General features: G+C 41.0%; 1 protein-coding gene across 2 annotated transcripts in view; it reads right to left on the bottom strand.

The window, feature by feature from the left end:
* Window positions 1-20,564, bottom strand: part of Ank2 (ankyrin 2) — a 203,055-nt gene that overhangs the window by 13,115 nt on the left and 169,376 nt on the right. For both annotated transcript variants that reach the window (XM_052179290.1, XM_052179289.1), the window contains 8 exons: window positions 20,247-20,372; window positions 18,284-18,406; window positions 16,534-16,566; window positions 14,813-14,834; window positions 5,759-11,956; window positions 4,252-4,326; window positions 2,656-2,787; window positions 1,580-1,723 (listed from right to left, as the gene is read on the bottom strand). In XM_052179290.1, the coding sequence (XP_052035250.1) occupies window positions 1,580-1,723; window positions 2,656-2,787; window positions 4,252-4,326; window positions 5,759-11,956; window positions 14,813-14,834; window positions 16,534-16,566; window positions 18,284-18,406; window positions 20,247-20,372 (6,853 nt within the window). The remainder of the gene's footprint in view (window positions 1-1,579; window positions 1,724-2,655; window positions 2,788-4,251; window positions 4,327-5,758; window positions 11,957-14,812; window positions 14,835-16,533; window positions 16,567-18,283; window positions 18,407-20,246; window positions 20,373-20,564) is intronic.

Below are 20,564 nucleotides of genomic sequence, written 5' to 3'. Positions count from 1 at the left end.
CTATTATGCTCCACATCCTGCTATAGGACCATTTGTTAGAAAGACAAGCAAGATGCCGTGCCTGACTTCAACATGCTCATTACATTGAGGAACCCAAGGAAGGAGTAGTCAGGAAAAGATGCATAGTGATGGGGCCACAGGTATCACAGGTGCCACAGGGAATTGTGGGAGCACTTCCTCAGTGCTAAAATGTCTGAAGGAGCTCTAATGATAAGCAGGCATCTTCTTCGACAGTTCAGTCAGATTCCAAATGGTAGGAGGAATCCTTACCACCTCGGGTTCAATACTCTTTTATGGAGACATTCATATGTAGGGGTAAGGAATTTCAGTACATCAAGAGCAATGGTGAGTCACTGAGAGATCTAGCGGAAGGTGGGGTTGGGGAGATGTTATGGAAAGGAGATGAAGAAAGCAAATAAGATGGGGTAGAAAAAAAGAGAGATTAATTATTTTCATCAAATGCTACCAAGGTGTGAAGGAACTTGAATACTGGGGATTTGGTCATAGGGAAACTGACTGGAGTTTACAAGATGGACTGGAGTAATATACAGAGTCCTCAGAAGAAGGGGAGAAAAGAAACAAAACAGATCTAAGGAGAAAGGAGAAGAAAAGCAACAGGGCATTCCTGCCTCTCTCTTGAAGAGACATTTCCTACAAAGTGGAGAGAAAAACAAAGCAGACACATGGGTAGCAACTTAGTCAGAAGAGCTATTGTATTAGCTTTATTTTCCTTTCAAGGACACTCTTAAAAGTGTGTCACAATGGCTTTAGACATGGTTCCACTTTTAAGAGCCAAAAGGATCCTTGCATAAATGAAGGATTTGATTAATAGAGGATGAGAACCAGCAGAAATGATAGCAGCAGATAGCTCTAGCAAAGAAGGAAAGTTAGTATATTGAGGTAGGAAGGAATGTAAAGTGTATACTCAGACGCCTTATCTTGGTAAACTTTCTGGTAGAAAAGTGTGGAGATATACTTATAATCCTGTTTCTATCAAATCAGAAGTAAACTCATCAAGTAAGAATAAATAAGGGGAAATGAAATGTTAAGGATTTGAAGGAAGAAGTCAAAGTACAAATCATAGTGGAAAGTGGGAAGAAAGAGTTGGAAGAGGATGGAGGAAGAGGGATAGACTAAAAACACATGAGCGCAAATTCAGTACAAATGAATACTTAGAGTTGACAGGGCCAGTAGCCAAAGGCTCCAGTGCATCTGAAGAATTATTGGTTCAGAAATGAAGACGGAAGCATGATGCTTAAATGTCGTCATGCTTAGAAACTGCAAAGCTACTGATTATGATGTGTTGGTGCAGAACATAAAACTTGGTGGTTAAAGTAGATTTTAAACATGTCAGTACGAGAAGTGTTCTCAAAGGAACTGAGGTCAAAGGAACTGGATGGCCACCTACGGCAGGGAAACAAAGAGGAATGAGCAGAGGGGACACCATGGACTGAGAAAGAACTGAGGTGGCATGCAAACAAATAGACCACCACCAAAGGCTGTAGTCTGTTGTCTACAAAATGCAGGCAGTAGGTCCAGCTTTTGTATTATCCCCTGTTCCCAAGAGACATCACTTGACCTTCACTGTGGTCCAGCGTAATGGTCTGCTCTATTTCTGCATAGCTGCGGCCCAGGCGCTCCTGGAGGGGCTCTGTGTTGGTCTCCAGGAGATGTACAATGTCCATCCTGTTGATCTTGGTGAGGCATTCAATGAGGATAGTATCTGAGACATTAGAGAAAAGACATTCCCTTTGATCTGAGAGCTACTCCTTTTAGGATTTCTTTCATTCAGTTGCTTTACTACATTATTGGTATTCACATAAGAACACGGCAAAACCTAGCTAGGACCTTTGTAAACAGAGGCAAATAGTGATGCATGCGGCCTGCACACTATAAACCCTAAAGGCAGAGCTGCCAGACAACAAGAAGCCCAAACTGGAATCCAGGAAAAAAACAAAAACTCTATGTATATCTTAAATACACTGTGAAATATATTTATATTAAAACATTTTTATTGATAATCTGTTTTTAAGTTTGTTCAAGTATCCTTCTGTTTCTATTTGCTAAATCTGCCAAGGCTGCTAAAAGAGAATGTGGATAAAAAAGGAGCAACGACAAAAAAAGAGTCCTCCCCAAAAAAACAAAAAAACAAAACCAACCAAACAATAATATCCACAACAAAAACAATAATAGATATGAAGATCTTCATGGAGAAGTGAAAGAAAGTGCAAAATCTGTATAGCAGCTATGATCTACTTCATTTCCCATCTTTCCCCACAGGGTCATGATATAAAGTATCAATCACCATAGAGTATCTATTCAGTTCCCCTCCCCCACATACCTAAATTACTAGAGAGGTACATGAACATGAACTAAAGACAAATGCACCACTCATAATGGTTATGACTACACACTGGGCCCACTAACCACACTTTGAAACTGTTAGGTCTCAGTGAACTTCCTATTGGCAGCTAGTGCTGATATCATTTCCAAATAGTTGACATTGTTCAATAGCAGCTTGCTGTCTTTCATTGACAGTGGCTCTTAAAACTGATGACTCTTGACAATTTCTCTTGCTGATTTTATACGAATGGGATTGTTGGGTGACCCACTTATACCTGGGATCTGCCTCTGCCGTAACGTTCTCCCACCTACCTGTAGCGTGCTTCCCATCCCTCTCCAGCCAGTACTTGAGCAGTGCATGGCTCTGATCTTGAAGGGAGTTGGGGTTCTCAATTCGAATTTGGTGAATTTGCTCCTCAGTAAAGTCCAGTTCTCTTGCTAATTCTAGAACAACAGCATAAGGCTACATTGTCAACACAATGACATCTTGTTTCTTGATGTGTAAGTGATATATGCCTTGTGCTGCTATGAGCAATTTGAGTTAGAAGTGACCCAAACACTAATTTGATATACTAACACTAACTCACTCACTCTCATTCTCCCTTAAAAGTGGATATAAAAATGGTTAATGTCATTGTAGAAGCAGTAAGGGTAAAGGGATAGAATGTGTATAAAAGCAATGACTTCTATTATTCAACTGGCATCTTTCAATATAAAAATATCCTTGACCTAGTAATTCTGTTTTAGAGATGTATTTCCTTTTCTTTTCTTTTGTTCTGTTTGGTTATAAAGTTTACATTTCCACCAACTTTTTTATACCTAACACATTTATTAATATGTGTATGGATGCATACATACTCAAGGAAAATAATGAATTTCTAATATGCCAACTGGGGATATTTTGGCATCATTATTTTCCTCCTAATCCTTCAGATAACCATCTGGTGAGTATTTCAATATTATTCTAAAATTACAAAAAGTTAGAAAATAGTTATTCCTACTGCTTCCAGTCATTTATTAAAAATTATCAATCGTCTTTGAGAATACTTATTTACTACTAAGTATTTAAGAAACATGGGATAGTAGTAACTTTATACCATTTGTCTCAGTGAAGTATTTCCAAGTGATACATCAGGAACCACATCAGAGTTAAAAATTGTAAACATGTAAGTAAGCAATGTTTCCTACCATTAAGTCATGGGCACATGAGAAATATATTTTAAGTCATTTATATTTAATAATATAAATACATTTATAAATCATGATGTGTAAATAAGAGTATGGATTTAGAATTAACCTTTCCTTAATAGATAACTGAACATAGATGCTATGCTTCAACACCCCTTCCTCAAAATTTAAAAAAAAAAATATCAGTGCAGCACCTCATTCATGTATATTTTAACATTCACCGAGAGCATAGGTTAGTAACTATTTACTGTGAAAGATACCTGACTTCGAACATAAGAAAGAAGCAGCTCTGGTGAAATCTCAAATGTTAGGAAATTGCCAGGCACATCTGCATTCCTAGCACTGGATCAGGAAGATTACCATGAGTTTAGGTATGCTTAAGTGACAGAGAAATTTCCAGGTTGGCCTGGGATATAGAGTCAGAACCTGTCTCAGGAAAACAAAAACAACACATTACAAAAATTGAATCTAAGAAGGTTGGAAGCCTGGCCATCTTTTCCAAACTTAGCTAACTATATAGAAGGAGGTGGGTAGATGGGTTTATTCTCAAAATCTTCAAATCTCAAGTTCTAAACTCCAAAACTGCTGAGACCCATCTGTTCAGGAAGTGCTATTAGCTGTTGCAGTCAGATTTTTTTTTTAACACAGAAAAACAAAGGAGAAACAGAAAAGATCTTTAACTGGTTGTTTCTGTAGAAAAAACTGAGTCACACCAATTACCTGTCCAGCTGAAGCCAAGGTGGTCAGCAATGTAAGCCAGTCTTTCTTCCATCCGCTCCTGCTCATCTTGGGGATCTACAGAAGGTCAAAAACAGAATGGCCAAAGAGTGTCTGGGGCAGGAGGGGAGCCATAGTACTGATCGTCCAAGAGAGGAAGTCACTCGATCAAATATCGGATAGTCACACAAATTAGCTATCACGGCTTAGGTCATATGAAGTGGTGTGTTTTCTGATTTCTGGGATAAAATGGGGAATGAATCCCATGTGGCGATTTGTGGAAACCGTCTGCTTCCATATCCCTTTAATGAAGACTTGTAACCGAACAGAATGTTTAGTTATCTCAGGAAAAAGAACAAAAAAACTCTCCACTCACCACACATGAAACACCAGAGAAAATACAGATGGGATAGAGAGGTGAAGTAACTGGTTAGACTGTACTCCTCAGGCCTGTGGAGGTGTCAGTCACCACCATGACCTATCTGAAAGAAACCACTAAGGATTGTCTTAAGCCTCGACTTAAAGTGAGGCCAGGAACATCAATGTCCTATTGACCATCAGAAGAAGGCATGATAAAGGTATATGAGCTTTGTAGATCCTGCCGGTGGGGACATTTACTTCTGAGGCAAAGGTTCTGGCTGCCTGTTCCTAAGCAAAGTCAAGGAGTGCGCACTCTCACAAACTAGAATTCATCCAGTTCCCTTTTAAGTGGACTGCTGGACAGTATCAGGGAATTCTATAACACCCACATAGGAATTAGTCTTCATTCAGAAATAATGGAAGCCTACAGGTTACCTCTCAAAGCCACCCATGGTTTCCTTTTTTCTTTTTATTAAAAAAAAATATAATTCCAAGAGCCATCATTCCCTCATATCGTGCAAAGTTTGAGATTTTGTTGTCTGCTGAATCTTGTCTGAACATGTTCACTGTTTTTTTTTTTTAAATAACAGGTTTGTTGGGCTAATTTGGGTATCTGAAAGCCGACCTCTCCGAATTGATAAACAGACCCACAATAATTAGAATATTGGGATGTGAGGAATCGTTTTTGAATAAAGGGCTTCCTAATCATGACAAAATTGGATGAACTGACTAGAGTACACCAAGAATTAGAAATTAGAGCAAAGAGGCCTCATGCTGTGAAACCCATATGCTCACGTGTAAAAGCAAATGTAGTTAAGTTGAGGCTAAGCCTGGGGCATCAGAACAACAAAACTCAAAGCTTGTATGGCTTTACGTGCAGCAGCTAAAGAAAGGCGAGGTCCCCCATTGCTTGGTTATGTTTCTGGTTTGGATAAGCATTCTCATTACTCAATCTTGAGATTGTTTCATAGACAAGAATATACAGAAAAAGCACGAAACACAAAGGGCTTACACAAACACATTAACCACTACAGGAAGCTTAAAGAAAATGAGACATAAATCACAAAATAAAAGAAACGTTACCAAAAAAAAAATCTCTATCAAATTTATGACATGCGTAGCACAGGGATTCCCAGTGTCTGGCAAATACCTTCAGCTCGGTCATGGCCATTTTCATCAGGGATGCGTTCAATCATAGTCTCAATGGACTCATCCCAAATGGGCCTTGTGTCAAAGATGTCCTCGGGAGCTGAGGGCTCAGTGTCAACAGGTGGCAGATTCTCAATGACTGACACTTCCAGGGCACTGCTACTTTCGTCGTCTGAAGGTGGCTCCTGCTCCCTCTCTGACTGTGTAAGCCTGTCCACTAATTTGGAAGCCTCATCGCTAATCTCCTCAAAGAATTCTATGGAGTTTCGGTACAGGTCAAAGAAGTGCTCCCTGCTCTCCCTGGTGGGGCTCGTGCCTGTCTTGCCGGAAGATGAGGTGCTTCTGCTTTTTACCGGCAGTCGGGAGGCAAAGAGCTTTGGTTTTGTGGCCCCTTCTTCTGATTCTGACTCAAACCCCTCGGCCCTCTCCCTGCTCTCCGTTTCTGTCTCAATGTAACTTCTGGCTTTCACTGGGCATTTGGTCTTAGCCTCCAAGGGACTAGCATCTGATTCTGACTTGCTTCTACCATCGGGCGCTCTGCTTAGCGTGTCTTGTCCCTGGGGGAGTGCTGTCTTCTGGAGAGATATGTCTGGAGGGGAGGGTTGCCACTCAGTTCTTTGGGTGGGTGCTTTGATGGGGATTTTGGACTTTGGTTTTGTTCCATCCTCCTTACTATCCTCATCCAGGCTAGATGGGAAATCATCAGAAAATGCACTCTCATCCTCTGCAGATGGAGGGGCCTGGACTAAAGTGGGGAGAGTCCTGATAGGAATTTGGCGTTTGCTTTCAGCAGAAGGCACATTTTCCATGGGTGCAGTAGGGATCTCAATCACAGACTTCTGTTCCTCTGGAGAAGAATCTGGGGACTCGTCATCCCGATCTGAATAAACAGATCTAGTGACTGTGGAAAAGTCCAACTGACCAACAGTTTCAGAGACAGTAGGGCACGTTTTCTGTTCCACAGTGCTCAGAGAATCACTCCACTGTGCGGTGGGGGGCTCCTCAATCACTGTGGATACAGCCTCTTTGGTGGGTGTTTCTGAGGAAGCTGAAATTATCATTTGGGAGTCAAGGTTAGCATCTGAGGCAGGTAAATCCTCTATTTCTTCACTTACATCATCAGGAATTAATTCTCCTTCATCATCCATTGCTTCTTTGGGTTCTGAAAGTTCCTGTGACTCACTAGGAGTCTCCATCTGTGGAGGCTCCGCCCCAGTGTCCCCTTCCTTCAAGTCTTCAGAGATAGTCTCTTCATTGGATTCTTGGCCGATTTGGAAAAAGTGCAAATTTTCATCTGCATAGGATCTTTTGGTCATATCAATAGCACCACTTCGGGTCATCTCAAACAATTTTCCTTCCTGAAAGAGGAATGGATTTTGTTCACTTGTCGGGGTCCCCTCTTCAGTTGGGGTTCTAGCAGGAGTGGTGTCAGGAGTGGTGCCCTGTGACTGCCTGTCTACCATCAAACCAAATATCTTCTGTTCTTCCTCCTTCACTCGAGCTTCAAAGGCTGCATCATCTTCACGGATCTCACTCCAGGAGTCAGCATCGACATCCGTTTTTGTGATGATGACTTTGCTTACTTGGTCACCCATGACTGCTGGTGCATTTGGTGTAGTGGGTGCTACAGACAAGGGAGGCGCAGCAGACTGCACTGCCCACAAAGCACGTTTTTCCTCAGATTCAGTTTCTAGATCGTGGCTCTCACAAGTAGATTCTTCACCTGAGACAGTTCTATTTGAGGAGTTTGTCATTACAACATCCTCAGGAGAGGATCTGATGGTAACAGAATACACTTCAGGTGAGTGAACAACTGTGGCGTGACAGGTATCTGTTTGGATTTTGCTAGGTTCAGCAGAGAAAAACGATGAAGAAGGAACATTTTCATAAGGGCTGATGACTTGAGGATCAGAATTTTCATCAGTCTCAGCTAAATCAGACACTGGAACGCCCATGGCAAACCTCTCTGTTTGAATTGCACTAGGTGACTCCTGAGTGGGACAGTCCTCTGACATGCTCTCCAAAGCCTGGTCAGTTATTGTGACCCCTACTTTTACAGGGGAAGACGGGGAGGGTATTTCTTTAGCTGATTCATTTCCTTCAGGTACTATGCAATGAGATGAAGAAGACAAGGAAGAGCTTTCACTGGGAAGACCTGCTTGAGTAGATTCCACTCCAGAAGAATCAAAATCTCTTTCTTCTTGGTCATTTTCATGAGTATCCTGGTGAGCTAATGAGTCTTTATCAATGGCCAGGGCCTTTTCAACATCATTATACTCTGGACTCTGAACTCCCAGGGAGACAGGAATGGCTGAGTTGCTAGGACTCACAGCCTTACAACCATGGCCATCACAGGTTTCTGGCTCAGTAGTCTCTCGGTCCAGGTCATCATAAGACCCATCGGCACCATCAGCAGAATGAGTCTGACTGTCTTCAGCTAAATGTGATTTGCAATCTTTATCTTCTGGGTTAGCTGGCTCTTCTTCAATCTCCTCATTCATCTTGAAAGTATATTGCTTGGGAGCTATGGGCTGGAACTGTGCTTCTTCGGGGCTGGAATTAGAGTCTATGCTGGATGGGAGGGGAGATGGAGGTTGCACTCGAATAACTGGCTCCGTCAGAAGTCCCGAGTCAGCACCTTTACTCAGCTGTGTCAGCTCAGGTTCGCTCTCCGAGGAGGAAGAAGCCTTTCTGCTCTCTGAAGTCACCAAGACAGGGACCTCACCCGCTGTGCCCTCCATCTGTTTCTGTTCATCCACTTCTGCTGAACAGTCAGCATCGGGGTCCGAGGCTGAGGAGGATCCATCTTGCCTGGGTTCTTTTTTGTAGTCCCTTTTCTGCTTTGCCTCTTGCTCGAGTTCATCAAACGTCTTAATTTTGGTTACCATTTTGAACATTTCCTCTTCTGGTGTGAACCTCTTTTTCTCCCCGTTTTCAGAGTCATCCTCTTCTGTGCATTCATGAATCACAGCCGGTTTGGGCGTACTTGAATCTGAAGGTTTGGGTGTGACCTCATAGCTAACTTCTTCAGAGCTGGGAGTGTCAGGGGAGAGGGGGCTTTTCCCTGAGCTCTCCATGAGGGATGTCTGCTCTAGACTGTCATCCTCAGCACTGCCATCGGGGTCTCGGAGCAGCCGAGAACGCATGGAGGCCACTTCGGTAACAAGATCTGTTTTGGCAATAGCTGCAGGGAGAGGAAAGTGACTTGGGAGAATTCCTGCCTTCATTTTAGGCTCAACTGGGCTGCTTTCAAGGGAGTCCCTGCAAGGGGACTCTTTCAGAGGACTTGGTTCGAGAGAATCAGGAGTTTTGTGTGAGGAGTTATCTTCTAGCACAGGGCTAGCTTCAAGAGAGTCTTTGTGGCTGACTGCTAATGATTCATCAGCCATTGGGCTGAGGACCTCACTATCCCTGTTAGGGAGAGGAAGTTCTAGCCCTTGGGGACTTCTAACTCCCTGGGGCTTTGGTTTTGTTCCCTCAACTGTCTTGTCAGAAGCATCAGATGGTGAGAAGGCCTTTGTGACTTCTGAGGGAGTTAAGGATTCCTGAGTTTCACTTTCTGGTTGTGTCTTATAAGCCGAACTAACAAGTGGGAGCTGACTTTCACCACAGGACCCTTTCTCAGTAAAAGTCTGGCTTGTCTCATTTGCTAATGATACACTCTGGCTTCCAGGGCAGCCATCTTGTTTGGAACCCACATCTTTGGGAGGGTCTTGAGTGACCTCCTTCTGAAAATGCTCTGTAGAGTGCTCTGAACCCTGAGTGACCCCAGCACCTTGTTTTTCAGAACTATCAGTAATGTCATTAGTTACAGGAAGACCTTTTGCTGAATGAATGTCTGTGGGCGTTTCTACCTTGATAGGTTCCTGGGCCTCTCCAATTTGCTCCTCACTTTTCTTTGGTGAGAAAGAAAGACTCTCTGGACTTGTTTCAGGAGTTTCTGCTAGGCCCTCATGTTTGTAGCTCTCTTCTGAACTAATCTGAGGTGTGCCTTCCATCAGGCTGCCACAAGGTGAGCCCGCTATCACTTCCTGTTTCAGACTTTCAGAACTGCCACCCAAAGCACCACTCTGTAAAGACAGGGCTGGAAGGAACTCATCTTTCATGTAATCTAGTGGAAACGTCGTGTTGAAGGGACTCGTGATTACTTGGTCTAAATTAATCTGAGCCTTTTCTGTGTCCTCAGTGAGGCGGAATTGCTGGTATTTGTCATTGTCTTCTAACTCTTGCTTAATGACGTCAGAAAAGTCAGTGGATGTTTTCCTGTCTGGGCTGATCTGGAGATCCATCTCTCCCTGCTCACCCACAGTCTTCTCTTGAAGGATCTCACTCTCACGACGGCTTTCTTCTGCCACCACTGATGGAACTGCCTCAGGTGTTTTAATAATGGGGGTCCTCTCAAACCTTTCTCTAACTGGATCTTCCATCCTGAGCCCAACGGTGATAGTGGTAGAACGGAATCGTCTGGATTCCGTAGCTCCTGTCCCCTGGAATCTCTGGCCACGCTTGGCTGTCTGATTTTCTATTCTCTGGGTTACAGTGTGCCCTCTTTCTTTTTCTACCCGACTTTTACTTTTGTCTTGTGACTGTTTTTGTTTTGCTGATTTGTGCTCAAAGAGTCCTGTTTTGTGTTTAGATGGGTCCTGACCTGACTGGAATGCTTTCATGAGCTCCCGGACAGACATTGTCTCCTCAATTCGTTCTGTTTTGGAGGTGGGAGATATGGGTGGCTGCTTTTCTGTCTTCCCAGGAGACACAGGCAGGTGCTTTTCATGTTTCCCAGTAGCAGACCCAGCTGCCTGCTTCTCTGGGGTTCTTAGAGAAGGTGAACCGGGCAAGCGCTTTTCTGTTTTGCCAGGTGACACCGGAGGATGTTTCTCTGTTCTACCAGATGATGGCACCGGTGCACGTTTGTCTGTTTTACTTGAAGGTGACACAGGTGTGTGTCGGTCTGTTTTTATAGATGACACAGGGGAATGTCTTTCATTTTTGGTTGAGGGGGAACCAGGCGAATGTTTCTCGGTTTTACCTGAAAATACTGGTGAATGCCGTTCGGTTTTTGCTGAGGGTGACACAGGTGAGTGTTTTTCGTTTTTGCTTGAAGGTGAAACTGGTGTGTGCCTTTCAGTTTTCGCAGAGGAAGAAAGGGAAGAGTGTCTTTCTGTTTTAGAGGAAGGTGATGACTTTGAAGAGGGTGACACAGCTGGGTGTGTCCTGGGAGTGGTCTTTTTGGGAACATCCTCTTTGCCTTTAACTCTGACTGGCAGTTTGCTTCGACCTTTCTGCTCGTCTTCCACTCGCTTCTGAAGAGCCTTCACTTTGTCCTTTATGGAACCAATAGGAGTTTCTTCTATCAGAGGAGAGGTGGCCTTGGCCGTAGGAAGGGGTTCAGGGGCCAGGCCCCGGTCTTCATCTACCGACTCTTCTGAACTACCTTTCTTAAGTTCAGTCTTTTCTTCGCTGCCTTGTGAGCCTTCCTCTTTCTGTTTCTGCTTTTCTTTTAGTTTCCTCCGCACTGGCTTCTTTATTGCCAGGCCTGGTTTGAGCTGCTTCTGAGAGCTCTGTTTCTCCTCTGCTGGGGTTGCCTTCCCTTTATTACTCTCAGAGCTCTTGACAACAGCTGAAGCCTGACTTGTCTCTCCTGATTTTTCTGTAGCTCTTTGTGGCTTCTTTTCTTGAGTACTAGTGTATGAATTAAGGTCATCTGTGAGGTAGTTAACTAACCCAGTGGAGTCCTTCTCTATTTTGGCCTTGCTCTCTCTGTCTACTCTGACCTCTATACATGGGTGTTCATCGATTTCTACTGGGGCATGTTGCTTGGCCTCTTCGATTTCCTCATCGCTGACAATAACCCATTCCTCCTCTAGCTCCCGCTCAGACTGAGAGCTCCGCACTCTGCCTTCGTCTCTCACGCACGTTCCACTCCTCAGGATCGCATTCACCTTCTCTAAGTCCTCCTTCACTCTCTCTACAATTTCAAAGGGCTCGCCTGGCTCTTCTTCCCCAGCCTTTGCCAGCTCCTTCACTTTGATCGAACCTGCCTTATCAGACACATCTGTGGTCAAGATGGCCGTCATTTTGATCAAATCTTGTTTCATCTCAGAAACTTCAGAGAGCAAGTCCGGACTTGCTAAGACAGGAACTTCATTAACCAGGTGGCTTTTCAGGACAGATGTTTCTGTCGACTCTGTCTCATCATCTTTGATGTGAATGAAAAAACATTGAAAGTAAAATGGAAATCAAAAAAGATATTGGCAAATGTAATCAGGACCAAAACAACACAGCGTCTTTTCCTGGTGGTGGGAGGGGCAACAGAATGGGCTGGGAATGGTGGATCCACAAGGTCTCAAGGAACAAGAGCAAAGCAAGGCTAACGGAAAAAATAACTGAAAAGGAAAATGAGCAGGAAATAACTTGCTTAATTTTCTCACTGTAGCACATTCATACATACAACAAAGCTATCACGAATACTCAAGACATACATAAAAAAAATCACAAATCAAAAACAAGAGCGCAGTGAAATAGCACAGAGGTATCTCAAGATTGTCCAGATATTACAGATCAATGTCAGAAAACAAAACAAAACAAAAACCATGGGTAAAAATTAAGGAAAAAAAAAAGCATTAGAAATAGCGGAATCTCGATTTCCTCCCCGAGAAAGCCAGTAGGAGCAAATTCAGAATTGCACCCAATTCCTACATTTTAAATCCCACAGGTCTAGAATTCATTCAGCACAGTTCTGCCACCATACAGCAATGGCAGAAAACACACCTGAATCAGCTGCAGACTGGCATTTCATCTAAAGGAAATCCACACCTGACACTGACACACATCTCATGCTGGGAGGCATGGACCTTTCCTTGGAAGAACCTCGTTGTTTAGAGGTATACCAGATGGACCAAGGAGGAGGATAAAGGAAAGGAAAGACAAACGACGGAAACACCAGCTGTGACTGAACATGGATGTGAACCCAGAATTCAAATGTGATGCATTGCAACCCAAATTAGAGACAGTCACACAGGACACACGCACAGTTGATGTAAGCCAAGTTATTTCCATGCAAAGCAAAGGTGGGGTAAAACTGCTGGGCAGGGACAGCCTTGCAGAGAAGCGCGGGCAGGAAGGTGGTGAGGAATTAGAACAAAAATGTAAAATGTTACTGTGGTGAAGCGTGTTTACCTCCCTATGAGTTAATGCCTAAGTTGGTTTGAAAAGTACACTGATATCACAGTAGAGGACACAGAAGAGGATGAAAATCCTCAGGGTTGGCTTATACAAAGACTTAGGTTATAAAGATATGGAAATTATATAAGGATTGCCTTTAAACAAAAAAACACAGGCAAATAAGAATCTACACTTGAAATCTGGAAGGTATTCAAAGTATCCAGGTGTCATTATGACATTAAACTGAACCACACCAGTAATTTTTTAATTTCTACTAGCTTGTACATAGGAGATAAAGAAGGGACCATTTAAGTCAACACAATAGCCCTAAAGAAGAAAGAAGGAGAGACAAAAATCACTAAAAAAAAGTCAACGAAAGCAACAATAATATGCATCATAAATAAAAGGGCCACCTCTGGACAGATTTTGTATTTGTTCAGAGGACAGTGTGTGTGTGTGTGTGTGTGTAATTTATATATAAAGTATATTAAATAAATTTATGTTAATGTTGATTTATTTAGTCATACAAATTATTGAAGACATCAGCATCTCAGTTTCATCTTGAATGAATTAAAGATAGATTGAATCATAAGGCTAAGCCTCAGTTAAAGCCATCCCAACAGGACAGCAGTAAGCTACAATATGCAAGACTTCAAAATAATAGGTCATCAGTATGGTGTTTAAATGTGTTCTAGCTCCCATAAATCTGGGGCATTTTAATACTTGGTCCCTAGTTGGTGGCTGTTTTGTGAGGCTTAGGAGGTGTGGTCTTGCGGGAGGAAGAGTGTCAGGAGAGGCAGGCAGGCTTTGAAGTTTCCAGATTCCAACAGTCAGCCACTTTACTAGCTCTGCTCTGCCGCCATAGACTCTAACCATGTGGAACCCTGAGCCCCACATAAAATCTTCCTTCTGTAAGTTGCTTTGGCCATGGTGTTTTATCTCAGCGGCAGATCAGTAACTAATACAATCAGGGCAGAATGATGATGACACAGAGCTCTCTCTATGTTCTTCCATTGAGGACGTTACCCTGAGATATGATGAAGCACAATAAATGTTAATAATTAATCAAAGTAAAGGTTAGAATGTTTTTCTCAAGAGTTGAAGGAATAACTCAAAGGAAAAATTTATAAAATTCAACTTGAATTTCTACATAAGAAGCCAGAGAGTAACAGGGAATAGGCTCACATCAGGTCTGGTTACTGCACTAAATTTTGTTGAGGATTTCAAATTGTTATTTAGACATAGCCACACAAGGACACATTGTGGTCAGTAGTTTTATGTGGGATACTTTAATTTTTGCAATCTTGCCTTTTTAATTTTCTTTCTTTTGAAATTTTCACAAAATTCTGTTAGGTCTCACCTAAAGGGTTCAGGTATACTTCACCACAGTAAGAGTAGAAGGGATGGTAAGGTGTGTTGAGGAGTGAGCTTCAGCTAAGAACTATTAGACAGTATTACTTTTGTTAAGCACGCCCTTCCAAAGAAAAGGCACTCTACAGTGGTCACTGTAGATTGATGTAAAAAGTAATACTGTCATGTTGGTGCTTAAAAAATAATGAGGTGGCAGTGTTAAGCTAACAAAAGGACAAAACGGTAGGGTAGCTTTCTAAACAGGCTTGACAGCAATGCCAGGAGTTACAGGGATGTCAAAAGAAAGTGAATGCTTAGATGAATAATCACTGCATTATTGCTCATTAGCTCACAGATTAGGTCTATTATGATTTAACTGGCCAAGCTGCTTTTATAAATTTATATTAATGATTAATAAGAATTATATACAAATGTAATTATTACAGTGGTTAGTAATGGCAATTAGCTTGCATCTTAATTCATGCTTCTCTTCAATATAGCCAGCTTTCAAACAAACTCAATTTTTTTTTTAAAATCTTACTTTTTTCTGACGTCACACCGATCTGAAAGAAAACATACACAAATTCAGTGGTTACACAGCAGCTCTGCACTCAGAGTCCTTATGTGTATAACAAGAACACCCAAGAGTGACATCAGCTAAGGTTTGTATATATGAATAAACACATTCACACATCGCTTTTAGATACTACAGAAAGCATATGTTATTCCTGAGAAGAGATGACCCCATCTGTGTCTGGCATGAGAAATGCACAGTAGGAAAAAGGTCAGGAAGGACGTGAAGTCAATCTTAAGCTATAAGTGCCAACTTAATAGAGAAAATATACGGCAAAGCATGCTGGGCGGTGCATTGTACAGATATCATTTTGGAGCAACAGTAAACACTGTCCCCAGAGTTCTCAACTATGTCCTTTAGGAAGTCGAGAAACCTCCTGGAAGTATTTCACAGGAGAAAAAAATGTATCTGATGGAATTAGTTTGTGAACACAGCAAAGTTGGCTTCCTAGTTTAAGGGCTAGGGTGACAGAATCACTGAGCTCAGGAAGGAAACTGAGTGTGTCACAGTGACGCACACACAGGGAATCAGTGACCAGTCAAGCATCTTTTGATGGTTTGTGTGAGAGACGGCCATCTCACATCTGTTCTATTGCTTCCTATGACAGAAAGGGGGTTGGGGGCAGTCATATGAACTAAGGCCATGCATTTCAGAATGGTGGACAGAGAAGGGTTATTATATTTTTCTTTGCATTTTTATATTTCAGATGCATTAGCATAACATTTAAAAAGAATAGTATATTAAAAACGTATGCACTAATGACAATTAGTTTTGGAATCTTAAGTGCCTATAATAATGGATAAATATAAAGAGATTTCCAATGAGTTCTTTCATTTCTGTTATAATATTAACATATAATAATATAATATTAAAAAGGAGGTAAGCACACATTTGCTTTAAAAATTGAAGTGGATATGACCAGATAGCTACTTTGTCTAAGGCTCCCACTTTAGAATTTGTGTCTTGTATCTGAATGTAACTTTGCACAGAAGATAGGAGAGAAACCTGTGCTAGTGAGGTGTGTGGAGCACTATGCTTTGCAAATATATTTTATGAGGAATGTCGATTAATAGTATATATTTATATCATAATCCTGGACTCTAATAATTAAGACTATGTGCTCCTGAAAGTTGGTTAGTCACGGTGATTCTCAATCTTGGTGTTTAGGACCATATGATAGTCCTAAAAGTTACTAACTTTCATTTATATGAGCTATGCATAAGCAAATCTGCATGTTGTAAATTGGAGCTAAGAAGATTCAAGATCCCACAGTTCCTCAGCACACGCCCTAGCAAGCGTCAGTGTGATTTCACCATCACAGGCACACCCTGTGATGTGCAATGAGGCTATGAGACCTATGAAGCAAATCAGTGTGTGTGTGTGATCACCATGATCTTCAGACATCCTCAGACTCACCTTTGAGTGTCTCTCAGATAATGCATTTGTATTTTTAGGAGTTGTAGAGAAATACACCATTGCATAAGGGGCTAAAATAAATAAGGGAACTGTGATTTTCTGAACACCATTCACCAGATGAAAAACCATAGGCTCGGAAAGGTTGTCTAAAATTCTGCTCATCTACTTGCTAAGAATCACTGTCTACTTCTCCAAAGTCAGAGGCCAACCACATGCTCTTAGTGGTACCAGCAATGACATAGCAGGAACAAGTGTTGCTGTTGTAAAATTACCTCTTCCTCCTGCTCTTGATCTGACTCCGATTCCTTGATGCCAAAGATGCCATCAAAGATGAAAAAGATGGGAGAAGGAAAAAAAAACATTTAGAAAAAAAGAGTAAATACATTCCACCTCCAAGCATCAAGCAGGCACAGGGTAAACTCAGACTGCTTTCTTAAATAGTTTATAGAAGACAAACAATTAAAGAAGACTAATCAAATTTTATACATTGAAAAAGATGGATATGTTAATTTCTGACCTGAGGTCATTGACAGTCTCAAGGCTTGATATTTAATGTGTCTGCTGGAATTGATCTACAGAAATCATAGTGATGCTATCCCAGTTACCAGGGATACTGACAGAAAATGTCAACCACCATTCAGGTACCACACAGGTTTTATTATAATAAAAAGCTACTAAATTCTCAAGCATATCTTAGATATGCAATGTTAGGCATTTTATGCTCTTCATCTTGAGTTATTAAATAGAAAGCCATCACTGAACATCCCAGCATTAACAGCTCTCTGTGCTATATCTTGTCTCAAAAAATATAAAGTAGATGTTTTTTTTTTTCATAGCATGTGGATAGTTCACTGCGACCAGTTAAAGCACACTCACACTCACACTCATATTGGAGTCCTGTATATCACTCCTGTGAGTCAAAGCTACCATTCTGCCTCTAGAGATGACAACACCAAAGTGCCTTTGTGCCACAGAATTGCAATTAGATCAGGTGTTTTTGGTTGATCTATCTATTGCTACATTCCAATTGTGACACACCATGCATATAATACATGAAAATAGATATTCAATTGCTTTTTTTAATTACTAAGAAGTGTCAGCAGTAAACACATGCTAGTATCCTTCCTCTATACAACTGATGTATATTTCAAAAAATGAGTAAACCAATAATACACTGAAGCAACTATGATGGAGTAAAAGTGATATAGAGAGTTCTTGGTTCTGTCAACTTGGGATCGAAAGTTTTAAGTATTTGCCTGCTTCCCTTTCAAGTCAGCACCCACTACTCACTCCTTCCCCAAGTGCAGAACAAACTGAGCAATTGTAGTAGCTATGCACTGACTACCCTCTGCGTCTGGCTATATTAAAATGGCATTAGTTTAAAGAAAAACAAAAGCTTTCGAAAATAAGATTTCCCACATCATCTGAGTTGCCTCCTTCGATACAATCATAGTAGCAGAGCAATTCTGTCATGAGAAAAAATTGGGGAAAAAGTAATAGTAGGCACAGTTGGGTTAGGAATTAATAAATTAGTGCATCAAACGTACCCCTTTCAAGGGGACATTTTTATACCAATCATGTTAAATTAACTAGAAAGTCAATTTAAAATTCTTCAATTATTAAATCAGGACAGGCTATGAGATGAGCAGGTAATTACTTCAGAAAAAGATAAAATACAAGGAGTTTGCTCTGAACCTATACGACCACTCAGAGTGGGTAAGCAGAAGCCAACACACTAACATCCTGGGGGGAGGCAATGCATCACGTGACCTCAGGAAGGCTCGTAGAAACAAGAATGAGGACAGGGCCAGTTACTTTTTTCTTTAAAATTTAATTCAAAAAGCATTAAAACTTAGACTCATTTTTCTCTGCCATATCTAATACATAGCAATAAAAGCTTCCATCAAAGTGCATTAAATGCCACAATGATTAGCACATGTACTTGTGTTCTGTGTCTTTTATAAAGAACCTGAAGCTCCAATTCGATGCTGTCTGAGAAAACAACAGTGGACTTCACAATACCTTGGCATAAATCGGCAGAGTGATGTTTAAGTTGCAGATAGCTTGATGCACCAGTCCTCTTGTGGATTTGGGTTCCTTCATAAATGAGAGGCGCCCGCAAGGTTCCTGGGTTGTGTCACGTACCTTCAATGAGAAAGACATACATGTTTCATTCACATCTGACATCGGTGTGGTTTAGAGGGAAAATAATTCCAACTGGGTAACATTTACAGAGGGTCATATAATCCCCAATTCCACAAAGACTCAAGGCTCTTCCCTTTTCTATTCTGATGACATCATTTATAATAACACTTTGAAAATGTCTTTCTGAAGTTTTCCCTTTCTAAAGTATGAACGAAAGAACTGTACATATTTTAAGGCAGACAACAGGATGGTCTGATATGCACACAATGTAAAATGAAGCCAACAGTCTTGCTAATTTATATGAGCTGCCTCACATGAAAGTCTCCACTTGTTTGAGGTGAGGACGCTAGGTCCCTTTAGATCTCACAGCGAATTTCAAATACAAAATAATCACCAACTGCAGTTTCATTAGGTCTCCAGGACTAATTCACCTTTTAAAAACCTGGTAAAATATCCCTGACATAAAACTGTACATTTCTGCTACTTTTAAGCACCATAAAACACGTTCATGAAGTTCTACAATCAGCACCGTTTTTTAGAGCTGCCTATCCACCCAGACAGAAAGTGTTCCCAGGACACATTTCTTTCCCCTTCCCCATCCCTGCCAATCTCCATACAAGTTTGTGTTTCCATGGATTTGTAAAATGGAGTCACATAGTATTTTCCTTGTATTTTATTGATTTAGCACAACATGTTCAAGTTCATTGCATCACCAGAACTTCACTCAATTTTAACTGTGGTATTTGTAACGGGAAACATCATTTTAACCACTTTAGGTGTATAACTCTGTGGCACAAATACATGTGATTTGCTGTATGACTACCACCATCAATCTGCTTGCATAATTGGTTCCCATACTGAAAGTCTCTGTGTAGTAAGCAATAGTTTCTCTTCCCCCAGCCCCTTCTCCTGATAGCCACTTGTTTACTTCTATTTTTTACGCTCCTGGGTATTCTTTGCTAAGTGGAGCTATTCATATTGATTTTTCTATAAAGTTGAGTTGATGAAAGTATATCAAGTCCATAGCTCTAAATAGAATAATTTCTCCTTGTACTATGATATTCTGGGTCTTTCGAGAAATTATTACAAAAGAAGTTGTCAGTGCTCATTTGGTCTCCACATTAGTTACTTTCACATACACTTTAAAATCTCAGTGTGGACATCTGAAAGTAATGGTGGTGACGAAATAAGAGGGCTAGGAGTTTAAGCCACCAGCAGAGTTATTGCCTATTAGTAAATAGGTGTGAGACTCTAAATTTGCTCCTATCAACACACTCACACACATACATACTCATACACATACATGCACATTCACACATATACCTATTCATACACACACACACACACACACACACACACACACACAAGAGATGATTTTCCTTCTAATCTGGAAAACAGTAGGTAGTGTTCTACTTAATACATTGATCCTAGTTTGTTCTCATTCCCATCATAGATGTGTTCTCTCATTAAAAATTATGATTAAATTTGAACTTCAAAACTTAAACATAAATGTGTTTTTGTAAACTCTTCTCAATATGTTTTAAACACTGGAAATGTTTGAAAAAGCACATATTCTTATTATGAAAGTAACTGAAAACAATCCTTGTACTTAAATAAAGGCCTAACTAGTTTTGATTTTTTTTTTTTTTTTTTTTTTTTTTTTTTTTTGTATTTTCTAGACAGGGTTTCTCTGTGTAGCCCTGGCTGTCCTGGAACTCACTCTGTAGACCAGGCTGGCCTTGAACTCAGAAATCCACCTGCTTCTGCCTCCCATGTACTGGGATTAAAGGCATGCTCCACCACCTCCAGGCTCTAGTTTTGATTATTATGTATGTATTACCTTAACAAAGAGAGGAAGTCTGTTTTCTTTGAAGGCGAAAAAACTGAATATATGATGTTGGCCACTCTTGGTTAGCGGTACTAGGTTGCCAAAACAGTCAACATAAATAGGTTTTCCTTCCAATACCTAAGAGAAGATGAAAGCCAACATGGAATAAGATAGCTACAGTCACTTTTATGTCATTTATACAAGCAAAATAGTAGGGGTTCTTGGAACCTTTAGTTCTGAAAATACATATACACGACAATATTTACACTGCCAATTGTCATCTGTCATATACACGACATCATTTTTTCTTGTTCCTGAGTATCTTTAGTT

The sequence above is a fragment of the Apodemus sylvaticus genome, chromosome 4 (genome assembly GCF_947179515.1).
Source record: "Apodemus sylvaticus chromosome 4, mApoSyl1.1, whole genome shotgun sequence".
Lineage (NCBI taxonomy): Eukaryota > Metazoa > Chordata > Mammalia > Rodentia > Muridae > Apodemus > Apodemus sylvaticus.
This window is presented reverse-complemented; position numbering and strand designations above follow the sequence as displayed.